At 48.9% G+C, this 24521-nt stretch overlaps 1 protein-coding gene across 1 annotated transcript in view; it reads left to right on the plus strand.

Annotated features, from left to right (window-relative positions):
- Positions 1–24521, plus strand: part of DNAH2 (dynein axonemal heavy chain 2) — a 106025-nt gene that overhangs the window by 80310 nt on the left and 1194 nt on the right. Inside the window, exons 57-82 of the mRNA XM_043903749.1 lie at positions 30–162; positions 273–412; positions 2568–2778; positions 2999–3115; positions 3283–3424; positions 4220–4389; positions 4504–4620; positions 10883–11047; positions 11860–11985; positions 12124–12272; positions 12346–12412; positions 12555–12705; positions 12940–13088; positions 13274–13407; positions 13567–13711; positions 13789–13988; positions 15438–15564; positions 16673–16859; positions 17058–17206; positions 17331–17514; positions 17748–17938; positions 22635–22826; positions 22974–23158; positions 23344–23572; positions 23654–23805; positions 23933–24047. Coding sequence (XP_043759684.1) covers positions 30–162; positions 273–412; positions 2568–2778; positions 2999–3115; positions 3283–3424; positions 4220–4389; positions 4504–4620; positions 10883–11047; positions 11860–11985; positions 12124–12272; positions 12346–12412; positions 12555–12705; positions 12940–13088; positions 13274–13407; positions 13567–13711; positions 13789–13988; positions 15438–15564; positions 16673–16859; positions 17058–17206; positions 17331–17514; positions 17748–17938; positions 22635–22826; positions 22974–23158; positions 23344–23572; positions 23654–23805; positions 23933–24047 — 4027 coding nt within the window. The remainder of the gene's footprint in view (positions 1–29; positions 163–272; positions 413–2567; positions 2779–2998; positions 3116–3282; positions 3425–4219; positions 4390–4503; positions 4621–10882; positions 11048–11859; positions 11986–12123; positions 12273–12345; positions 12413–12554; positions 12706–12939; positions 13089–13273; positions 13408–13566; positions 13712–13788; positions 13989–15437; positions 15565–16672; positions 16860–17057; positions 17207–17330; positions 17515–17747; positions 17939–22634; positions 22827–22973; positions 23159–23343; positions 23573–23653; positions 23806–23932; positions 24048–24521) is intronic.

Genomic DNA, 24521 nt, shown 5'->3' on the forward strand with positions numbered 1-24521 from the left:
ACTTAACTGCCTCTCACAACCCCCGCCAGGAACTGGATCCGCCAATACCCAGCCTTGGTGAACTGCACAACCATTAACTGGTTCTCAGAGTGGCCACGCGAGGCCCTGCTGGAGGTGGCTGAGAAGTACCTGATGGGAGCCGATCTGGGGACCCAGGAGAACGTGAGGCCCTCCTCCCCATCTCTCTTCACCCCCCTACACCCCCACCCATTTCCACTCTCCGTTTGCCTCTACTCCTGCCCTGTCTCATAACCTCTATGCATCAACCTCAGATCCACAAGAAAGTGGCCCAGATCTTCGTCACCATGCACTGGTCAGTGGCCACATATTCCCAGAAGATGCTGTTGGAACTTCGAAGACACAACTACGTCACGCCCACTAACTACCTGGAACTTGTGTCTGGATATAAAAAGTATGATGGCAGAGTAGGGGGCACAGAGGGCCTGGGAGCTTGGTGGATTTTTTGGTTTTGTTTTGGCCGCACCTTGTGGCATGTGGGATCTTAGTTCTCTGACTGGGGGTGGAACCCGTGCTCTCTGCAGTGAAAGCACAGAGTCCTAACCACTGGACTACTGGGGAATTCCCAGGAGCTTGGTGTCTTTTGAGGGCTATTGGTGAAATGATGTCTTGGAAAATGTCTAGGAGCTGGCCAAGGGGACTGACTCGAGGACTGGGATCTGAGGGCAGAGAGGCAGGGGGCTTGTTTCTGTCCAGGAAGTTAAACCAAGAGAGGGGTTCCAGGGGACGTGGCCATCTCAGGGGCCCTCTGGCTGTGACCCCTTTATATACCTCTGTGTCCTTGTCTCCTGGAATAATGATGTCCCTGATCCCAACCACATTGCAACTGTGACATTATATCATGGGTATATTTGGCAGTATATATCCTCTTCTCTCTGCCTTTAATATCTTCTAGACTTTCCACCATTCCCAAGTTATATATTCATTCATTAAGTTGTATTGACTATCTTTTTATGTGCAGAGCACAATAATTTGCTTTGAAGGATATAAGAAAAGGATAAAAAAATAAAAAAGAAACCTCTTGTTTATTGGATTTAGTATTTCAATCAAGGTGAAGAAAAAGCCATTTGTAGTAATAATGATAGCCAACATTAATTCATTCATTTAACAAGTATTTTTTAGCATGTACTCTGTGCCAGGCACTATTTTAGATACTTGTAATATATATGCCAGTTAACAAAATCAAGTCCTTGCTTTCCCTGGGCCCATAGGTTTCCATCCTGTTTATGATTTCCCCGTCACTGTGTTAAGCAATTTACATGCATGTGCCTACGTGCTCAGTCACTCAGTCATGTCTGACTCCGACCCCATGGACTGTAGCCTGCCAAGGCTCCTTTGTTCATGGAATTTTCCAGGCAAAAATACTGGAGTGGATTGCCATTTCCTACTCAAGCGAATCTTCCCAACCCAGGGATCAAACCCTCATCTCTTGTGTGTCCTGCACTGGCAGGCGGATTCTTTACCACTGCACCACCTGGGAAGCCCATATTTAGTATTTAATTCAGAAAACAATCTTTCTTAGACATTTTTGGGTGGACTGCACAATATTAAAACTTTGTGAATGAGTTGCCAACATTTAAAACTTGAAGCCTTGGAAACCTCCAGATTTCCAGTCTGTCTTGAAACATCAGAAATTGTGGCGGTACAATTCCACATTCACTCTCAAATGGAAAAAACCAGGCTGAAGCCCAGGGCTTTGTCCACAAAGGTCTGTCTAGTCAAGGCTATGGTTTTTCCAGTAGTCATGTATGGTTGTGAGAGTTGGACTATAAAGAAAGCTGAGCGCTGAAGAATTGATGCTTTTGAACTGTGGTATTGGAGAAGATTCTTGAGAGTCCCTTGGACTGCAAGGAGATCCAACCAGTCCATCTTAAAGGAGATCAGTCCTGGGTGTTCACTGGCAGGACTGATGTTGAAGCTGAAACTCCAATACTTTGGCCACCTGATGTGAAGAGCTGACTGATTTGAAAAGACCCTGATGCTGGGAAAGATTGAGGGCAGGAGGAGAAGGACATGACAGAGGATGAGATGGTTGGATGGCATCACTGACTCAATGGACATGGGTTTGGGTAGACTCCGGGAGTTGGTGATGGACAGGGAGGCCTGGCATGCTGCGGTTCATGGGGTCACAGAATCGGACATAACTGAACTGAACTGAACTGAAGCCCAGGGATGGCCACCTCCTTGATAGAAGTTTGCATTTTCTGGTTCCCTGCAGCCCCGCTGCCTGCTGCACAGTGGGGAATTGCTGCGCAGTAGAAAGGCCTCAGGTAGGGAAGTGGTGCAATGAAAACGGTAGCCAGCATACCAACTCTGACAACGGTGTGTAGAATAAATGAGAGGGATGAGAGTCCGGAAACAGGAAGACCAGTTGGGAGGCTGTTGGCAATGATCCAGGCAAGGAAATGATAGAGATCTGACTAGGGTGGTGGTGGTGGCAACAAGCAGAAAGTCAGAGACCAGAGCCACGCTGGGAAGGGAGGCTACATGGGCCTCTCCTTTCTGGGGGCCCAGCCTCCTGGGGTTCCTGATCCTACTCTGTCCCCTAGGTTGCTGGCAGAGAAGCGGCAGGAGCTGCTGGACCAGGCCAATAAGCTGCGGACAGGGCTGTTTAAGATCGATGAAACTAGGGAAAAGGTGGAAGTGATGTCCTTGGAGCTGGAGGATGCCAAGAAAAAGGTGGCTGAGTTCCAGAAGCAGTGTGAGGAGTACCTGGTCATCATCGTGCAGCAGAAGCGGGAAGCGGATGAGCAGCAGAAGGTGCCCCCGCCCCTCCCAGATCGCCCCTGCCCCTCACATCCCCTATTCCCTGTGCCCACCGGGCAGAGGGCCTTCCCAGCCTCCATAAGTTATAGGGCAGGGGCTGCCAGTTCCACTCCTCAAGTCTTCTTTAGCTTTCTCTTGCGTCATTACCACTAGCACCATCACCCCCACTTCTGCTCAAGGTGAAGACAGAACCCTCGTCTTCTCTTATCCCTAGGCCGTCACAGCCAATAGCGAGAAGATCGCGATTGAGGAAGTCAAGTGCCAGGCACTGGCTGACAATGCCCAGAAGGATCTGGAAGAGGCATTACCAGCCCTGGAAGAGGCCATGCGGGTATCAGGATGGGAAGGCGCAGGAAGGAGACTGGGCTGGCCTTCCTTGTTCTCAAAGTCCCCTTGGAAGGGAGGAGAAGAGGGGAACTTCAGCTAATCCTGTCTCCATAAAGGATCCGTCTTGCCACCTGAGTTGACTCTGGTTCTCAAGTTCATCCCTTTTCTCAGGCCCTGGAGTCTCTGAACAAGAAGGACATAGGAGAGATCAAGTCTTACGGACGGCCCCCGGCCCAGGTGGAGATGGTGTTGCAGGCAGTCATGATCCTTCGAGGCAATGACCCCACCTGGGCAGAGGCCAAGAGGCAGCTAGGTGAGCCAGGAAACTGGAAGGTAATTTATGCCAGTCCACCCAGCATTCCTCTGATCATCTCCTGGGTGTCAGGTGCTCAGAGAGACAGAGATGAAGGATGCACTGTGCCCATTCTCAAAGCACAGAGCCTGGTGGGGAAGAGGAGGCATAACCATCAGGTAAGGTGTCTTCGGTTGTAGGTAACTCATCTTCATTTAAGCAAACAAAAGAAAAAAGAAAGAGGGGCTTCCCTGGTGGTCCAGTGGTTAAGACTGAGCTTCCAGTGAAGGGGAGTGGGTTCAATCCTTCGTCAGAAGATCCCACACGCACCATGACTCAGCCGCACACACACACACACACACACCCCCAAAGGGAGAAGTTGTCGTAGGGATATTGGAATGTATTACAGAATCTAAGGACAGGAGTGCCTTTGCTCCCCACCCCGCAAAAGGAAAAGAATCAGAAAAGGGAAAACAAGGGTCTCTTTTACTCTTGTGATATTTTTCCTGCTCTGAGTTCTATTGGTGGAATGTAGCCTGTAAGCTATAGTTTGGTGACCCCTGCCCTAGAAGAAGGTGCAAAGTATATAGACAGAATGGTGTGTGGGATGGGTGGTCAGGCTGAGAGGGTGGAAGGTACGTGATGGGAGGAGAGGCTGGGGAGGTTGTGGAGGCTCTGGGAGCCTCAAGGGTCTAGATGAGGGAGCATGGCCAGTGGAGGGACTGTGAGATGAGGTCAGGCCTTGGGAACTGAGCCCGGGGAGCATGTGGCTGTGCCTGAGCAGTGGAGGTGAGGCCCCCAATCTTCATCCCCCAGGGGAACAGAACTTCATCAAGTCACTGATCCACTTTGATAAAGACAATATCTCAGACAAGGTCCTGAAGAAGATCGGAGCCTACTGTGCCCAGCCTGACTTCCAGCCTGACATCATCGGCCGCGTGTCACTGGCCGCCAAGTCTCTCTGCATGTGGGTTCGGGCCATGGAGGTAGGCGGTGACAGGCGGGGTGGGAGCAGTGAGGCCGGCTGGGAGGAGGGGGATGGAAGGCTCATGGCAGGTGAGTGGGTGGCGAGTGAGAGGGTGCCTGCTGTCTCCCTGCAGCTCTACGGGCGGCTGTACCGGGTGGTAGAGCCCAAGCGGATCCGCATGAACGCCGCGTTGGCCCAGCTTCAGGAGAAGCAAGCGGCCCTGGCCGAGGCTCAGGAGAAGCTGCGCGAGGTGAGCCTCGTACCTATGTTTTCCGTTTTCCGAGGTGGTAGCTCTCCCAGATTTCGATTTCTATGATGCTTTCTTTCTGTTTATTTCTCCCTAATTCTACCCCCTCCTCCTTATAGTCCTGTCTGCCTCCCACTCTGTGCCTTGTTTAGATGGCTGCCTCTGGCTCGAAAGCTAAGTCAGTTGAGAGGGTTACAAAGGCACAGGGGCGCTGTCTCCAGGGAGCCCTTTCCACAACTGACCTGGAGCTGGCAGTGTTCGCCATCCTTTGTTGGGGTCCTTTGGAGAAGGATCTTGAGACAGTGATGAAATCTGTGTAGCAAATGGGTCTTTGCTCAGGGGATGGGGCTAGGATGTCACATTGCTGCTTAGACCTGGAGGAATACGAGGGTGTTGGAGCCTGGGGTTGTCGTCTGGAGGTAGAGAGGGTTATTTCCTGTGAGAGGGCTAGATAATCCAGAAGGTGCTCTCCTACCAGATACATGCACAAGTAACTCTCCTATCAGGCAGAATATAAGAGCTATTATCAAGAGTTTAAAATTCTTCCAGTCTATCATTTAATTTTCTATCATTGATTTAATAGGTAGTATAAATATATCCACATGGTTTGAAATTCAAAAGGACAAAAGCAGTAAGAATTCTCCCTTTCACCTTCTGCTCTCTAATCACTAGTTCCCCTCCCTTGAAAGTAACTTCTGCCTTCCAATGCAGGGGACACGGGTTTGATCCTGGATCAGGAACTAAGATCCCACATGCTTCAGGGTAACTAAGCCCATGTGCTGCAACCAAGATCCAGCATGGACACACACATACACACAAAGAAGATTCCATTCTGACCCATTTCTGAGGTTTCTAGGGCAGTTTCCAAGCCAGGGGTCCCTAACCTTTGCTGTGTGTCAGAATCGGACCTAGGGAAAATATATATTTTCAGAGATCCAAGCAAATGAGTAATAGTTAAAATTATTTACTCAAGATTTGGATTGAAATGTAATATAGCTGGACTCTGGGCCTCTTCCCAGACCTCAAGTGCTATGTTCAGTGTTTCCCACCTCTGGGTTACTCTGACGGGAAAGAAGGCTTCAAACAGCTGATTTCCAGGCTCCCCCAGAGATTCTTACTTGGTTGGCCTGGCAGGAGCCCAGGGTCAGCACAGTGCTAGCTGCCAGCAGGTGGCTCAGCATGCCTGATTCTGAAGTTCTATTGAAAGCTGTATTTGCATCTTACACTTTCAGTAACAAAGGAGAAATTTCAGTTCCCTGTTTGCTTACTCTTACCAACTAGAGGTCCTCAAAATGTGGTGTGAGATCCCCCACCAGAGACGTAATATGAGGTGCCCTACAAGTGCTTCTCCCAAGAATGACGCTGTTGGCAGCTGACCCTACAGGCCCATTTTTTTTCCACATGTGAAGGGGACAACCCCTAATTTGGCCCAGGATATGATTCATCCAGAGGTGAGAAACCTTTCCTAGTGGATGGCCATACCAGTGAGTGTTTAGGCTTGAAAAAAAGAGAGTAAAAGAGTGAAGATTTCAAGAGAGGTTGAGAGGTAATGATGAATCGAGATGGTGGGGGATTGGAATCAGGAGGTGGGGTTCTATCCCCAGTGCTGGCAGTAACCAGCAAGTCATTTAATCCCACTAAATCTTGGGCATTGGAAGGTACATTCTTAACCTCTGGACCACCAGGGAAGTCCCAGAACAGACTCTTCACCCACCACAGAACTCTTAATTAAGGCCACACTTGCAGACTACATCTCTCCCCTGCCCAAGCCCCATTTCCTAGAAATTGCCCTGCTTCAAACATCCTGTTTCTATAGAGAAAGCCACTCATTCATGGACAAAGCTACAGCCACCTGCCAAGGTCAAAATAACACAGGGTTGGCCTAAAGACTTTCACTGAAGTCATAGAAGTTAAAAGTCAACCACACAAGTGTAAAAACCCACTGGGCCTAACATGAGCCTTACTCACCTTACTCAGAACACCTGTCCACACGCTGCAGTCTGATCAGGAAACCCCCAGCACTGTCAAAAATGTCTTGGCGGGTTTTCTGGTCTGCATATAGGTATACTCTCTCTTTTTTTAAACCTGTGCCATTGTTTTTTTCATTTTCTCTTTTTTTCCATTTTTTGGTCATGCCATGTGGGTTGTGGGATCTTAGTTCCCCAACCAGGGATCAAACCCACACACCCTGCATTGGAAGAATGGTGTCTTAACCACTGGACTGCTGGGAAAGTCCAAAAGGTATACTCTTGAAGGGATCTGAGAACTAGTAGTCTTATTCTATGCCCGAGTTCTAAGCAAATTGAGAAATAAAAGGCATTTGGCCAAAATATCACCTATAAAGTCTAGGCTGAAGGATGTGGAAGATGTCTGTGAGCAAGTGGCCCTCCTAGTAGGGACCCCCATCTTCAGACAGACTTACCTGGTCTTGGGCATTGTTGGGGGGGCAGAGTGGGACTTGTGCTCACCCCTAAAAAGAAAGGGTCTGAGCTCAGTTGAGCATTCCCAGTTTACTCTTTCCAATTTTACCAGTCAGATCAGTCACCACCTCCCCTGGAGAAGGGTAAGAAAAAGTCCTGGAGGAAGTCTTCCAACACACAAGGGAACAACCAAGACAAAAAATCGTAACAAGCCGTGACCCCAAAGGAAAAAATAAACCCAGAGAAAATTCAGGTTATGGAGAAAACTTGAAAAAAGCAGGCCTCACCTAATTAGTATCATCAGAGAGAGTGATTAAGAAAGAAATGACATCCACAGAACAAAAATAGGATGATAAAAGGCCAAACGAAAAGAATTCTGGGAAATTTAAAAATGATCAAAGTGTGACATTCGGTAGAAGGGTGGGAGGACAGCATCTCAGAACATAATACAAAAGTCAAAACCAGAGACAGAAAACAGAAGAGAGAGAGGAGACACAGCCAACCCCTAAGAATTTCTGAAAGAAAAAACACATCAGGGATAATAGAAAAAGTATTTAATAACCGGTTCGGTCCACACATTGACCTGTCTGAGTGTGTCTCACCATGAGCAGCCCAGCCTGGTTCACACTGGGCACCAACCCGGATCATGATGACATTGACGCTGTTTGTTAGCATTTGACCTTTATAATCAGTCTAGAGACGGAGTACAGAAGACCCAGTGTGGCCTCTGCATGTCAACCTCAACGATGTAAAAATAAAAGTACCGCCTAAAAATTGGGGAAGTGGACACAGCTGGGAAAAACAGGGGAGTGCTTTTGCAGCAGATAAAATGGAACACAGTTTTAACGTGTTGGGACTTTCCAGTTGTTAAGATTCTGCACTTCCACTGCAGGGGGCACAGGTTTAATCCTTGATCCCTGGTTGGCAAACTGAGATCCCACATGCCTTGCACAGTGGCAATAAACAAACAAACAAAATATAAATTTATTACTTATAACACTAGATGTTATTTAACATTATATAAAGGTAGCCAGTAGGAGAGATAAAACTATTAGGAAATTTTGAGAGATTGTGTGTGCTTGCTAAGTAGCTTCAGTCATGTCCAACTCTTTGTGACCCTATGAACTGTAGGTGGCCAGGCTCCTCTGTCCATGGGATTCTCCAGGCAAAAATATTGGAGTGAGTTGCCGTGGCCTCCTCCAGGGAATCTTCCCAACTCAGGGATCGAACCTGCCTCTTTATGTCTCCTGCACGGGTGGGTGGGTTCTTTACCACTAGCGCCACCTGGGAAGCCCTTGAAAGATTCTAAATGCCCTTGAAGTGGTCTTTGTGGGTGTGAAACAAATGGTGAGAATTTTAATTGGTCCCTCTTATTATAGTATTGAAATGAAGTCCACTTAATTTATCAAGTCATGTTCATGTTCTGATTTTTATAACTTGTATCTATCGATAAACATTGTGATACTTGGGGGAAAAAAGAAAAAACTATTAGATGTAGAGATAATGGGATGAGGTGTGTTGATATAAGGGAATCAGATCTTCATCTATCCTTGCATTAATTTCACAGAAATAGTCTAATGTTGATAAAGCAGGAAACAACTGTATAAAATATACTTGTAGTATTCATAGAGGATGAACTAGAAACAGGTCACATTGGCTACCTCAAGAAGGAAGCTGGGTAGATGGAGAAGAGGGTTGGGAGGAAGATTTTTCATGCTTTCATGCCTCTTGAATTTTTAAGTTACCTATTCACAAAGTAAACACAATTAAAATAGAAACTAGCAGTGTCAAGATGTGCTTATGCAAGTACAAGGACACTCATTACAGCTTCCTTAATTATAGAAAACGTTGGGAAGACACAAATGTCCATCAGTAGGAAACTTGTCATATAAATTGTGGTTCCATCATACATAAAATTTGCAGCTGTTAAAAAGAATGAGACAGCTTGACAAGAATGGATTTGAAGACAGGTGAAAAATAGTAGAGTATAAAACAGTGATATTGAATGTTACTATTTATCTTTTTGAAAAACATCATCCATTCAAGAAATATTTATTGAGTGCTGGGCACTACCTGGGTCTAAGGATTCAGTGGTGAATGTGGCACTCCCCTCACGGTGCTTTCATTTTCTTTACTATTGATGGACTCGGTCTGGAAAGTTACCCTAGAAACTGATGACAGTGGTCCCCTCTCAGGTTGGGGCTGGGAGCTGGGGTCGGGAGTGGGAGGAAGACAAACCTGGGCACACTTTTCTTCCTTTGGAATGTTGATTTGTGTGAAACATATTCACCATTCAAAAAAAGATACAAATGGGACAAGTTATTTCCAAAAAAAGTTAAAGATGTTAGGTGTGATAATGGTGTTATGACTATGTCCTTTTCTAAAAAGAGATGCATTATGAGGTATTTAAAGTTGAAATGTCATGAGTTTGTAACATTCTTTAAAATACTTTGCGAAAAACAAGTAGATGGAGTAAATATAGCAAAATGTTAACAAGTGTTAAATCTGGGTGATGGGTGTGTAGGTATTGCTTATATTAGTCTTTTTCTTAGGTTTGAAATTTTTCATAATTATTTTTAATTAAAAAGATTAAAACTGCAAAAATTTAAAGCTATATATATATGCATGTGTGTGTATATATATATATATATATATATACGTACATACATACAGTAGCTGCATAAGCATAATAGTCAGAGATAGGTAATTACTTGAAGAAATAAAAAGAGAAATGGTTAAAAAATAATTTGCTACTGAAGAATGGAACTAAGTACAAAAGTGGGCTAGAGGACTGTTGCTTTTCCTTATAACCTCTTTATTTTATTATTTAGGTTTTTAACCTCTGTATTTATTTCTTGTGTAGAAAATCAAAACAGTGAAAACATACAAAATACATAATGAAATATAGATGTATCACGTAGGTTGGCTGCCTCCCAAGAGCCCAGTCTCCACGGGAAGCCAAATTATAATCAGAGTGTTGCTGATGAGTGTGGGCTCAGTGCATGGAGGTGGTTGCGTTAACCTGATGACAAGTGTCATGCAGTAGAGCCTGCCAGATAACCTGGCACATGCGTGTGAGAGCCAGAGCACACTTTCCCTGTGGGCCCCTAGCCTCTGAGTGGTCCATCTGATCCCTGAGTGACACCTTCTTTCTTTAGATGCTCAAGTCACTCAAGGGTGACATTTTGAATCTCCACTTTACTTTAAAAAATGTTCCCTGGAGGGAATTCTCTGGTGGTCCAATGATTAGGGCTCCACGCTTCCACTGCAGGGGCATGGGTTCAATTCCCAGTTGGGGAACTAAGACCCCACATGCCTCCTGGCACAGGCAAAAATAATAATAATAATAATTCCTTGGAGAGCTACTTATCTCATTCCCAAGTTCTTGGAAGTCAACCTCAATAGCTGGGAAAAAAACGAAAATTTCCTTGTGATGAGAACTCAGAAGTCTCTCTCTCAACAACATGGAATGGCGGTTATTTTTGTGCTATCTGGTCCTCTCTTGTCAAAACATCCTGTGTGGTTTATCCCTGTGCTACGAGAGGCCCGTCTCTTCCTCAGCCTTGAGTTCATGACCAAGCAGTTTCCAGGCTCAAGGAAGGAGTGGTGGAGTGATGGAGGCTCAGGAAAGACAACTCACCTGATCACATATATTTGATCTTGTTTTTTCCTTCACAACAACCCTGCAGGGTAGGTGTTAATTTTTTGTACCTGAGGAAACTGAGGCTCCAAGAGATCATTTTTCCCTGAGGTCATAGAGCCACAACATGGCAGAAGGGTAATCCAAAGCCAGAATCGTCTGGCCTCCAGCCTGTGTTAGATCCCCATACTCTGATCCCTCCCAGGTGGCTGAGAAACTGGAGATGCTGAAGAAACAGTATGATGAGAAGCTGGCACAGAAGGAGGAGCTTCGCAAGAGGTCCGAGGAGATGGAGATGAAGCTGGAGCGTGCTGGGATGCTGGTGTCCGGGCTAGCTGGCGAGAAGGCCCGATGGGAGGAGACAGTGAAGGTGAGGCCAGCTGCGCCCCCTGGCTCTCCTCGCTGTTGCCCACCACTGCCACCAGCTCCAGGCCCATTTAGGTGGAGGGACAGGAGGGGAAATGATGGTGATGCTTGGGTGTAGGGACACCCAAGAATGAGGTGTGGGTGTTCTTCCTCTCCCATTTGGTGAGAATAGTGAGGAGAGGCTTTTGTGCCAGGAGGAATCTGCCTCCTTGTATAGGTGGGGCTGGAAAACGCTCACGAGGACCCTGATAGAGCCCACTGGCCTGACTGAAGCCAACCTGGGGCATCTCATCTCTGATCTCAGTGAGCTCCTGGCTTCACAAGAGGGTTAGGCCTTATCACAAGAAGCTAACACTGCTGAATTCCCTGGTGGTCCAGTGATTAAGACTCCATGCTCTCACTGCCGAGGGCCTGGGAGCTAAGATCCCACAAGCCATGTGGCACGACCAAAAAAAAGAGAGAAGAAATAAACATTGCTGTTAAAGTTGGGGAACTCAAGGGAGTCCCCTCGTGGTCTAGTGGTTAGGGTTCGGCGCTGTCAGTGCCACGACCTGGGTTTGATCCCTGGTCAGGGAACTGAGATCCTGCAAGTCACAGGGCACAGCCAAAATATGAAAAAAAAAAAAAAAAAAAAGATGGGGACCTCAAAAGTCGTGAGAGTAGGGTAGAGTTCTTGGGGCACAAGGATTTAGGAGAGGGAAAGACTCCCTCTGATCTGGACAATGTCCAGAGGAGAGAGTGCCTGCGGAGTTGTCCATGTGCCTCCAGTACTGGGGCCCAGGAAGACTTACACCTACCTCCCCTGCTGTCCTCCAGGGCCTGGAGGAGGATCTGGGCTACTTGGTGGGAGACTGTCTCCTGGCAGCTGCCTTCCTGTCCTATATGGGGCCCTTCCTGACCAACTACCGGGATGAGATTGTCAACCAAATCTGGATCAGGAAGGTGAGGCAGGGCTCGGGTGTGATGCATGAGCTCCTGGGCTCTGAGATCACAGCCTCTGGGAATAACAGAGATGTTGGGAAGGGGCAGGGGTGCTGGGCTCTGATATCCAGGCTGAAGCTCGGGGCTCCTTCCACACAGATTTCAGAGCTGCAGGTTCCTTGCTCACCCCGCTTCACATTCGATAACTTCCTGTCCAATCCTACCAAAGTTCGGGACTGGAACATTCAAGGGCTGCCCTCGGATGCCTTCTCCACTGAGAACGGCATCATTGTCACCCGTGGCAACAGGTGAGGATGCTGCTGGGAGCACAAGGCCGAGCGAAGGCTGAGTCTATCTTCTGACTCACACTTACTCCTTCAGGTGGGCGCTGATGATCGATCCGCAGGCCCAGGCCCTGAAATGGATCAAGAACATGGAAGGAAATCAGGTATAGGGCTGGGGATGGGGGAGGGCTGATATGTCCCCTTAGATTCTCTTCCTAAGCCTGATTCTTTCTGAGGTTCTACCCTTTGGCTATAACCGATCTTGTATCCCTCAGCATTTCTTCCATAGTTTTCCTTGCTTTCCAGGGCCTACAGATCATCGACCTGCAGATGAACGATTACCTCCGAATCCTAGAAAACGCCATCCAGTTTGGATATCCAGTTCTGCTCCAGAACGTGCAGGAATATCTGGATCCTACACTCAACCCTGTGCTCAACAAATCTGTAGCTCGAATTGGTCAGGGCCCAGGCTTATGGGGGGTTGGGCTGAGACAAGCCAGGTCGGACCCATGTTAGGAAAGCATTGGGTCTTTGGCTGTGTCTCCTACTACCCTGTTCCTGTATTCACACAGACCTGGGTTGGGGCCGTAGGCAGGCTGAGTCCCTGCTACTGGATTCCAGTTGGGGAACAATGGGTCAGCCCACACTTGGTCATGTGGAGTCCCTGCCCTTGACCCTCCTGTCAGTGCAGGTGGTCGGTTGCTGATGCGCATCGGAGATAAGGAGGTGGAATACAACCCTAACTTCCGTTTCTACATCACCACCAAGCTCTCCAACCCCCACTACAGCCCAGAGACCTCAGCCAAGACCACCATTGTCAACTTCGCTGTCAAAGAACAGGTGGGTAGGGGAGGATGCCTAGACTGAACCAGAGTGAATCCAGAGGGCTGTAGAGTCAGCCAGGACTGAGAAAAGGCTGAGATTGTGTCGGGCAGCTGGGGATGTCGGGCTTGAGAGGTGTAAAGGGATGTAAAGGGTAAAGGTCACTGGAGTGGGATTCTTACCACGGGTCCTGGCCATCTCAGGGTCTGGAGGCCCAACTGCTGGGCATTGTGGTCCGGAAGGAGCGGCCGGAGCTGGAGGAGCAGAAGGACTCGCTGGTCATCAATATCGCTGCTGGCAAAAGGAAGCTTAAGGAGCTGGAGGATGAGATCCTTCGGTGAGACCCTGCCTCCCTCAGCCCACAGCCCGCGGGTCTGCTCGCAGGCTTGACTACAGTCCCGGGGATGCTGATGAGGGGTCGCCCCTCCCCTACTCCCGGCCGGGCGCAGCACCCGCTGAAGCCCCTTTATCCACGCGCCTCTTGGCTTTTCTCCAGGCTGCTGAACGAGGCCACGGGCTCCCTGCTAGATGACGTGCAGCTGGTGAACACCCTGCGGACCTCCAAGATAACTGCCACCGAGGTGACCGAACAGCTGGAGACCAGTGAAACCACGGAGATCAACATCGACCTGGCCCGAGAGGTGAGCTACATCGCCCTCCGGCCCCGCCCCCTTTCCGAGCCCCCGCCCCTCCGACCCTGACTCCACCCCCTCCGCAGGCTTACCGCCCGTGCGCCCAGCGGGCCTCTGTGCTGTTCTTCGTGCTCAACGACATGGGCCGCATCGACCCGATGTACCAGTTCTCCCTGGACGCCTACATCAGCCTCTTTATCCTCAGCATCGACAAGAGCCATCGCAGCAACAAGCTGGAGGACCGCATCGACTACCTGAACGAGTACCACACCTACGCTGTCTACAGGTCTGGGCGCCTCGCCGCGCCCTGCGCGCGCCCTCTGTGAGGCCCCGAGGCTCTGTGCATGCCCACCCCTCTGGTTACTTGTGCTTTGGAGCTGACCCTGCCACCGCCCCTGGTCCCCTGCTCTTCTCACCATACACCTCCCCTGGACAGTGTCCACCCTCTGGCTGACCATCACTCACGGGCTGACCAGTCCCAGTCCGTGTCTCCCTTCCGTTAGCCTTGTGTGGAGGACCTTCCCCTGTACCAGCACTTCTCAAAAGGTTAATGTGTCCAGGACATAGGCTAATGTAGACTCCGACTCAGTAGGTCTGGGCTGGGACCTGGGAGCCTGCATTTCTAACAAGCTCCCGGGTGAAGCTGCTGCTCCTGGTCTGTGGCTCCCACTTTGCGTAGTGAGGTTCCTGACCCCCACCTGGACATCCCACAGACCCCTCAAGGTCAACCTGTTTCACGTCCAACTCGTTGTCTCCCCTCTTTCTTCAGGGGCTGCACCCCTGAGTGGCACCAACAGCCACCTCCCAACCACCTGAACTGGGAGAGATTCCTGGCTCTTCACTGTCCCTCACCTCTCAGATCAGTCCACAGGTTTTGCTCATGATTCTTCCTGCACACTGTTCCCCCATCCCACCCAGGTCTCTCCACTGCCATGACTCACTTCAGTAGAGGCTGCTGTGATCTTTCTTTCTGAATTCCCCCATGGGTTCCCAACAGGTCCTTCTGCCTTCAGCTCTGTGCCTCTCCAATCTGTCCTGTGGTCAGCAACATGAGCCTTTCAAACACATGAATCTGGCCATGCCACCCCAGCCCCGGCTTCCATTCTGTGGTAGTTGTTTTGTGTCCAGTAGCCATAAAGTCCTCCATACCTTGGCTGCCACCTGCCCCCCAGCCTCACCTTCCCCCTCCTTACACTGGACCCTGAGGATCGCTGATGCCCTGCACACCATGGTTTACTCACCACCACAGCCTCCTTGGCCTGTATCTGAGCTCTCCCTGGCGTCCTCTCCTCTCCTCTCTGCCACATCACGGTAACTCTGCTGCACCTCCGGCTCTGCTCCAGGCAGGGGGAGTGCTGCCACTCTTGTATAGGATTCATCTTGTCACATGGTAACCTCTCGTGTCCTCTCATATGGTCTCTCGCTTGTCCTCCCCACTCTGCCTGACTTCCTCGAGGACAGCAGGACAGAGACTGTATTCGTTCACCTTTGTGTCTTCAGGACTTGGCAGAGTACCTGGCACATAGCCGGGGTCCAGTCAGTGTTGAGGAGATTCTGGGAGAATTACATCCTCTCTCTAGAGCCCTGAAGGCTAGGCTGTGTACAGGAGGTTTGGATTCGAGGTTGATGAAGGTCCTCCCTATAGGCAGGGCTCTGTGATTGTTGGGCCTTCACCCAGGAAGCCTCGATGCTGAGTATCCTGCCTCCCACACCCCCCACCCCTCTCCCCTCCCAGGTACACCTGCCGCACGCTTTTTGAGCGCCACAAGCTGCTATTCAGTTTTCAGATGTGTGCCAAAATCCTGGAGACTTCTGGGAAACTCAACATGGATGAATACAATTTCTTTCTACGCGGGGGTGTGGTGAGTTGGGTAGAGAGTATATCTGAGTGTGGGGTGAACAAAGTCGGGAGTGGACCCCAGATCCAGAGGGTAAGCCCAGGATCCAGCAAGTGAGTGAAGGAAAGCTGGCAGGAGCAGGTTACGACAAACTCTTGGGGGCCGTGGGGAGTGACTTGCCCGCATTACAGGTGGGGCTTTGAGCCCCTTCCCTGTGACCCACTGATTGGCGTGACCTGGCCACTCTTTCACTGTCTCTCAGGCCACTCCTTCCCCATCCTGAATTCCGTGGTCACTGTTACACTCTCTCCCTTCCAAACACCCTCAGCCCCTTTGCCTCCTCCCCACTTCAGCTGCACAGGCTACTCACTGTCACAGGCATGTCCCACCCCAGGGCCTTCACACCAGCTGTTCTTTCTGCCAGAAAAGTGTTCCCCTAGGTGTACACTGTGCCCGCCCTCTCCTCCTTTAAGGTTTGATTCCAATCTCACCTCACTGAGACTTCCTTGACTGTCTTATTATTTCCAGCTACCCTTAAGCACTTCCAGTGCTTAAGCACTTCCCTTAAGCACGTCCACTTAATCTTCCTCAACTTATTCTCTTTTTCCATGGCACTGCCATCTGTAACCTACTAGATAATTATTTGTTGTCTTTTTGGTTCATTATCTGCCATCCCATGTGGGAAAATAAGCTCCTCAAGGGCAGAGGTATTTGTCTGTTCTGTTCAGTGGTGTGTATCGAGTGCTTAAAACACAGTTGGTGAACAATAAATATTTGTTAAATTAATAAGTGACAGTGAACAGGTTGTGCTTCTCTGAAGGGTGCAGCTGCAATTGCCATCATTCAGGTAGAAGGCAGTATTGCCAGGAAACCACCAGAGGGCGCCCGCTTCCTAACTTTGGACTGTGCTGTCACCCACATGGTGGCTCAGAGAAACAGGCTCCCCCTTTCCTTCCATTTATTTCCCCAATCAAGGTGGATTCCAGTCCATCTCAGATTCCTGCATTCATTTCTTCATTTTGTTTCATGAAATACTCATCTTGGCTTTTTCACCTTGAAAAAAAAAACAAAACCGTTCTTTTGGGATAGTCTGGGTCAATGCTTTTCTCCTCTCTTGTACCCCCCACCCCAGGTCTTGGATCGTGAGGGCCAGATGGATAACCCATGTACCACCTGGCTCGCAGACGCCTACTGGGATAACATCACAGAGCTGGACAAACTGACCAACTTCCATGGGCTCATGAACTCCTTTGAGCAGTATCCTCGGGACTGGCACCTGTGGTACACCAACGCCACCCCCGAGAGGGCCATGCTGCCAGGTGCCTGGCGCCAGGCCTCCATCTCCTTTCTCTTCTCTCCTTCAGCCACACACCTGCTCTTTCCTCTAATTCCTCCCGTATCTCTCCCAAGTTCCCTCAGCGCATCTGCCCCCTGGCGCAGTGTCCCCGCAGGCGCCTCTTTGTTCAGATTCCCTGCTCCTCCAGGCTCACTAACGCTAACCTTAATCTTGTCCCCAGGTGAGTGGGAAAACGCCTGCAATGAAATGCAACGAATGCTGATTGTTCGCTCCCTGCGTCAGGACCGCGTGGCCTTCTGTGTAACTTCTTTCATCGTCTCCAACCTTGGCTCCCGCTTCATTGAGCCTCCTGTGCTAAACATGAAGTTGGTCAGTGGCTTTTTTGCCTTTCCACCTGCTTCTCCCTGTCCCAGTCTGCCACCCGCACTTCCTCAGTCTCTCCCGAGACCTCACCTGGCCTTCTGCCTAAGGTCACGCCCTGTGCTGCTGGCAGGTGATGGAGGACTCGGCCCCACGGACCCCACTGGTGTTCATCCTGTCCCCTGGCGTGGACCCCACCAGTGCCTTGCTCCAGCTGGCTGAGCATACAGGCATGGCCCAGCGCTTCCATGCCCTGTCTCTGGGCCAGGGCCAGGCCCCCATCGCGGCTCGGCTCCTCCGAGAGGGTGTGGTTCAGGGTCAGTGTCTACCCAGTTCTTCTGCCCCCAACCATGGCCCTGGCCTGACTGTCCACCAGCTCCCACCTGTCACCCTGCTGTCACTGCAGCTCCTACCTCTCCAGAAGGCCTTGGGGGCTGGCACCTGAGCACTTGGACCCTCCCCCTAAACTATCCCCCCCCAACCAGAGGAACAGTGGGGGGACAGACAGGGCATAGGGAGTGGTTCCCACCACATCAGCACCTCCTTTCAGGACACTGGGTGTTCCTCGCCAACTGCCACCTGTCGCTGTCCTGGATGCCGAACCTGGATAAACTGGTGGAGCAGCTGCAGGTGGAGGATCCGCACCCTTCCTTCCGCCTCTGGCTCAGCTCCAGCCCCCACCCAGACTTCCCCATCTCCATCTTGCAGGCCAGCATCAAGATGACCACAGAGCCACCAAAGGTATTGGCAACTGTAGACAGCCAGCAGTGACCATGCCAGCGGGCCTACCTGTCCTCCTCCTGGCCTCAGAGAGACGGTTTAACCTTAACAAGAAGGCTGCTTTTTTGATTCTACTCTCCTCTAAAAAATTCCACCTCTGTGTGCCAAACTCTGAGAACATAGTAGTAATAGCTAACTTTTTTTGAGTGTTATTACATGCCAGGCATTGTTCTAAATGCTTATGTTTATTAATTCATTTAACACACACACACACATGCGCACTTATCAGGTAAGTACTATCAGCCCCATTTTACAGGTAGGAAACTGAGGCAAAGGAAGAGTATATAACTAGCGTGTGGCCCTGTCAGCCCCTTCCTCCTCTGGACACTTCCTTACATTCTCTCCCTACTGTCACTTGCTGGCCTTTCTCCTTCCCTCCAGCTCTACTGAAATTTTTATCTCCAGTACTACGAGGTCACCTTGGAATGCAATCATACCAGTCTTTTAAAATCTGATCATGTCACTACATCCTGCCCATTTACCTCTGCTTAAACTGTTTTAGTAGCTTCTCATTGCTTTTAATCAAGTTCAAAACCCCATTCACATGGCCAGTGTGCCCCATGAGCACCTCTGCTGCTTTGTCTGTCACAACTTTCCCCTTCACTTTCTTCACCTACACTATCAACTTTTAAAATTGTTCCACTGTCCTTCCTCAACAGACTCTGTGTTCTCCAGCCTGGTGCTTTTTCATGCACTGTCCTCCCTATTTTCCTCCCCACCCCCTTCTTTGCCCCTTCAGGTCTCAGTCCCACCAGCACTTTCTCAGGAATCCTCTTCACTGTTCCCTCCGACCTTCTGCTGCAAGCACTTTACACCTATTAGTGTGGTTCTGGTCAATACCTGACTTCTTCTCTAGACTGTAAGCTCAAGAGGGCAGAGACCATGTCTTTTTCTTCTCCCTCACCATTTTGCTCATCCTGTGACTAATACAGGGACCTGTTGGTAGTAGGTGCTCAATAAATGAGGACTAATCAGATGCACAGGCATGCGGATGTCTTTCATCATTAAATCCTTCTTTGGCCACCTTGGGGAGGCTGGCACAGTTGACTGTCCCCCCAGTTTCCCTGACACACTCCTGGTCCCCCTTCTGTTTCTTGCGACATCATCGATTACTTCTGTGTTTGTTTCTCCTCCTGTCCTCTCCTCATTCTACATTTCCTCCCTTCACAAGTTGATGGAGAAACTGTCCTCTTCCTGATTTCAACCCCAATCCCCATCTCTGGCTCCATTACTGAACTCAGTGCCAGGTGTGAATTCCATCTGGTTACAAAGTACTTCTTTTTGGCACTCCAGCACCATAAATTAGGAGCTCTCAAAACAAGTCTTCAGCTCCTGCGCGCAGATTATCTCCTCTGCCCATTTTTGTTAATCAGTCAGTTCAGTTGCTCTGTCGTGTCTGACTCTTTGTGACCCCACAGACTGCAGCATGCCAGGCTTCCCTGTCCATCACCAACTCTTGGAGCCTACTCAAACTCATGTCCATCGCATCGGTGATGCCATCCAACCATGTCATCCTCTGTCGTCCCCTTTTCCTCCCGCCCTCAATCTTTCCCAGCATCAGAGTCTTTTCCAATGAGTTGGTTCTTCACATCAGGTGCCAAAGTATTGGAGTTTCAGCTTCAGCATCAGTCCTTCTAATGAATATTTGGACTGATTTCCTCTAGGATTGACTGGTTGGATTTCCTTGCAGTCCAAGGGACTCTCAAGAGTCTTCTCCAACACCACAATTCAAAAGCATCAGTTCTTCAGTGCTCAGCTTTCTTTATAGTCCAACTCTCACATCCATACATGACTACTGGAAAAAACCATAGCTTTGACTAGACAGATCTTTGTTGGCAAAGTAACGTCTCTGCTTTTTAATATGCCGTCTAGTTTTGTCATAGCTTTTCTTCCAAGGAGCAAGCGTCTTTTAATTTCATGGCTGCAGTCACCATCTGCAGTGATTTTGGAGTCCCCCCAAATAAAGTCTCTCACTGTTTCCATTGTTTCCCCATCTATTTGCCATGAAGTGATGGGACCAGATGCCATGATCTTAGTTTTCTGAATGTTGAGCTTTAAGCCAACTTTTTCACTCTCCTCTTTCACTTTCATCAAGAGGCTCTTTAGTTCTTCTTCGCTTTTTGCCATGAGGGTGGTGTCCTCTGCGTATCTGAGGTTATTGATATTTCTCCGGGCAATCTTGATTCCAGCTTGTGCTTCGTCCAGCCTGGCATTTCGCATGATGTATTCTGCATATAAGTTAAATAAGCAGGGTGACAATACAGCTTTGATGTACTCCTTTCCCGATTTGGAACCAGTCTGTTGTTCCATGTTGTTAATGGCACCACTAATTTTTAAAAGTCTATGTTTAAAGTTGATTTTTATTTACCTTTATTTTCTTCTGTCAACAGAAGTATTCTGTCTTCCTGTTAAAAAAATGTCAAACAGTTCAGATATGTGTTGTCAAAGAGACGCAACCCTTCTTTTTTAAGAGCCTTTCTTATTGCCTTCTAAGAGAGACATGTGCCTTATAGCCAGAGGGCCCTCTGTTGGCTGAACCCACCCTCTATGATGGGTAGAGGTGTGTTGGCCCTGAGGTAGGTGCTGTTTAGGTCAGTTTAATAAGCAGTAAGCATGGAAGCAATGATGAATGGGAGTAAATCCCAGGAGGAAAGAGGAACCAGATAGGATGGCTCTGCAGTGGATGGGTCACCAGGGGAGGGAGTCCTGTCGGAGGTCAGCCCAGGAGAGCTGTCCATGAAAGGCCGCCTTCTGGTGATGCAGAACCTTCCTGCAATCCACCAAACCTTCTGAGAAAGGACATTCAGGCGTGCTTGGTGCAACTGAATTCCTTTTAGAAGCTGACAAAGAGGCCAATATTTTAAAAAATTTTTTGAAAATAACTTTAAATTTACAGAAAAGTTGTAAGAATAATAGTACAGAGAACCCCCTATACGTTACCCAGATCCATCTGTAGTTAACATTTTGTCCCACTTGCCTTATCATTTGATGTCTGTTTTTCTCTCTCTCCACTCACACTTCTTCTGAAACATTTGAGAGTAAATTATATATCCTGGCCCTTTGCTGCCACATACTGTAGTGTATTTCAGTGGAAAGGACTCACTCCTAAGAATCAGGGTGTTCTCTTATATAACTGCAACATGGTTGCTGACTTCAATAAATTGATACACTATTTTAATCTAAATATATTATGTGTTCCAATTTTGTTAAGTGTTGCAGTCCTCACATACATATACAGATGGGTTTCTAGGCCCTTTATGTTGTTCATTGATCAAGTTGTTTATCCTGGGGTCAGTATACACTGTGTTAATTACTCTCTAGCTCTATAATCATTCTTGATGGCTGGGGAAGGCAAATCCTCCTACCTTATTCTTCTCTAGGCTATTCCTGATCTTTTATTCTCTAACATAAATTTTGGAATTAGCTTGTCAAGTTTCACCAAAAATGTCCTATTGATCAATTTGGGGGAAATCAACATCTTTAGGATATTGAGCTTCTCAATCCATGAGTACAGTAGGTCTCTCCATTTATTCTTTCTTTTAATAAAATTTTGTAAATTTTCTAAAGATATATATATTTATATTAGATTTATTCTTTGGTGCTTTACATGACTTGATGATGTTGTAAATGATAGTTTTTAAAATCAGATTTTCTTTTTGTTCCTGGTCTATCCAATGTTCTTACTTCCGTTTTCTCCCTGCTCCCTTCTGTCCATCATGATGAATCTCCTTAGAACACTGTTTCAATGTATCACTGTCCTATTCAATGTATCACTGGAGCCTGAAGTGGCTCCAGGGTTCCTGGTGAATCGGGTCCAGTCGGCTCAAGCTGCCCTTCTTACTGTATCGCCATCTGCTCACGGTCCTTCTTACTCTGAGCGCTTGGACTTGATCTCAGTTAGATCCTCTTCTCACTTTATCTCCCCTTCGTGCCTTTATTCCTTCAGTTCTTCCCATCTCTGGACAGCCAAGGCCCTCCTCTCAGCCTCATTACATTCTTCCTATTTGTAAGACTTAGCCAAGCTCCAACCTGCTCATGAAGCCTGATAAATCCAATCATATAGCTCATTCCTCTTTGATGATATGTCACTATATACTGGCCCTTTGCACAAGATTGTGTACATTTCTTATTAATTCGGCCATGTCGGGTCTTAGTTGTGTCACACAGAATCTTACATTGTGGCATGTGGATTCAGTAGTTGTGGTGCAAGGGCTTAGTTGCTTGGTGGCATGTGGGATCTTAGTTCCCTCACTGGGATCACACCCACATCCCCTGCATTGCAAGGCAGATTCTCAACCAATGGACCACGAAGGAAGTTCCTATGTTTATGTTTTTGTTAATATTTTCTGGCAATCACAAATTGAGTTGGTCTACCCACCACTGAGAACATCACGGTTGAGGGGATCAAGGCGTGGGGGTGGAGACAAGACAGGGCTGCCACAAGTCCATACAGTGCCCGTGTGTGAAGGGAAAGACAGCAAGCCCTGTGATGAGTGCATGTCTTGGCATGCAGCTCAAGGGCTGGATTTCAACTTTCACTCATTTCTTCAGCCAGTGCCCTTATGCAGTGAGCAACCTCCACAACTGAACATGATGGTGCTAGTGTTAGGGCCAAGCAAGATGCACGTCATCCCATCTCTGTATTTCCTTGTCCCAGGGCCTAAAGGCCAACATGACCCGTCTTTACCAACTGATGACAGAACCACAGTTTTCCCGCTGCTCCAAACCCACCAAGTATAAGAAGCTGCTGTTTGCACTGTGCTTCTTCCACTCTGTGTTACTTGAACGCAAGAAGTTCCTGCAACTTGGCTGGAACATCATCTATGGCTTCAATGACTCTGACTTTGAGGTTTGTGCTGACCAGGGTCCCTCACCCCGCCCTCCCTCCTTACACTTTCTGCCCCAAGGCTGCCCTGCAGGAATCGTCACTGCCCTGCAGGAAGCCCCTGCCATAACTCTGTGTGGGGCTGGGGGCTTGGGCTGGGGCCATGCACAGGTGTCCGAGAACTTGCTGAGCCTCTACCTGGACGAGTATGAGGAGACGCCCTGGGATGCACTCAAGTACCTCATCTCCGGGGTCAACTATGGTGGACACGTCACGGATGACTGGGACCGGCGCCTGCTCACCACCTACATCAACGACTATTTCTGTGACCAGGCTCTCTCGACCCCCTCCTACCGGTGAGGGGGCCACTGAATGGGGTACCAGGTGGCAGGATTGGGGGTAGGGGCAGTATTTGAGGAGTAAATGGGAGATTGGCTTGGGGGGCAAAGTAAGAGCACAGAGTTGGATGGATAGGGCCTTGGCTTGGCATGGGAGACCCAAGTCCCCACAGCGCGGTGATAATTCTTCACTGACTCCCCAGGTTGTCAGTGTTGGAGACCTATTTTATCCCCAAGGATGGGAGCCTGGCCTCGTACAAAGAGTACATAAGCATGTTGCCTGGCATGGATCCCCCAGAGGCTTTTGGCCAGCACCCCAATGCCGACGTGGCCTCCCAGATCACGGAGGCACGCACTCTCTTTGAGACTCTGCTTTCCCTGCAACCCCAGATTACACCCACCAGGGCCGGAGGCCAGAGTCGGGAGGAGAAGGTAAGGACAGACAGACAGACACCTGGGGGAGGGAAAGCAAGGAGGAAGAGAGGTCTGCACTCAGCGCTCCTGCCTTGGCAGGTCCTTGAGTTGGCCGCCGATGTGAAACAGAAGATCCCGGAAATGATCGACTATGAGGGGACCCGAAAACTACTGGCTATGGACCCCTCCCCACTCAATGTGGTCCTTTTGCAGGAGATTCAGAGATACAACAAGCTGATGGAGACCATCCTGTGAGATGGGGGGAAGTGGGGCTCTGTGGAACGCAGGGAGGGGGCAAGAGGAAAGGCCTTCACGCCCTGCCTAGGATGGCTCTCCCAGGTCCATCCCGTCCATAACCCTCCACCTTTTCCCATCCAGCTTCTCACTGACAGACCTAGAGAAAGGCATCCAGGGCCTCATCGTCATGTCTACCAGCCTGGAAGAGATTTTCAATTGCATTTTTGATGCCCATGTCCCACCGCTCTGGGGAAAGGTAAGATTATCTCACTGTTGATCCTTCTCCAACAATGAACTCTCCTTTCACCCCTGGACCCACAGCCTCCTGGTCCTAGGGAAGCCTATAGCAGAAAGCAGTGAGCCTGGGCTTTGGAGTCAGACAGGTTCAAGGCTGAAATCTGACTCTGCCCTTCACTGACTGACTTTGCAAAGTTATTAACATAGAAACTTACCCAGGGCAAGTTCCTAAGCTTCTCCAAGGATGTCTCAAGGATTCCTGGTACTGTGCACCTTAAAAGGTGCTTCATTAATGGTAACTGGTTAGTATTGCTGGTGCTGTTGTTAATAGTTGTCATTTTATGCTTCTTTCCTGGAAATGGGCTTTTGGAGAGCTTTGCCAAACTATGGTTTGGGGAAGAGGGGCTGACACCATATATTCTTCTATCTGCTTCAAGTGTTCACAGTAAAAATTTGAATGCATGAGTAAGTGAGTGAATAAATACACACTACC

This window comes from Cervus elaphus, chromosome 5 (assembly GCF_910594005.1).
Source record: "Cervus elaphus chromosome 5, mCerEla1.1, whole genome shotgun sequence".
Classification (NCBI taxonomy): Eukaryota; Metazoa; Chordata; class Mammalia; order Artiodactyla; family Cervidae; genus Cervus; species Cervus elaphus.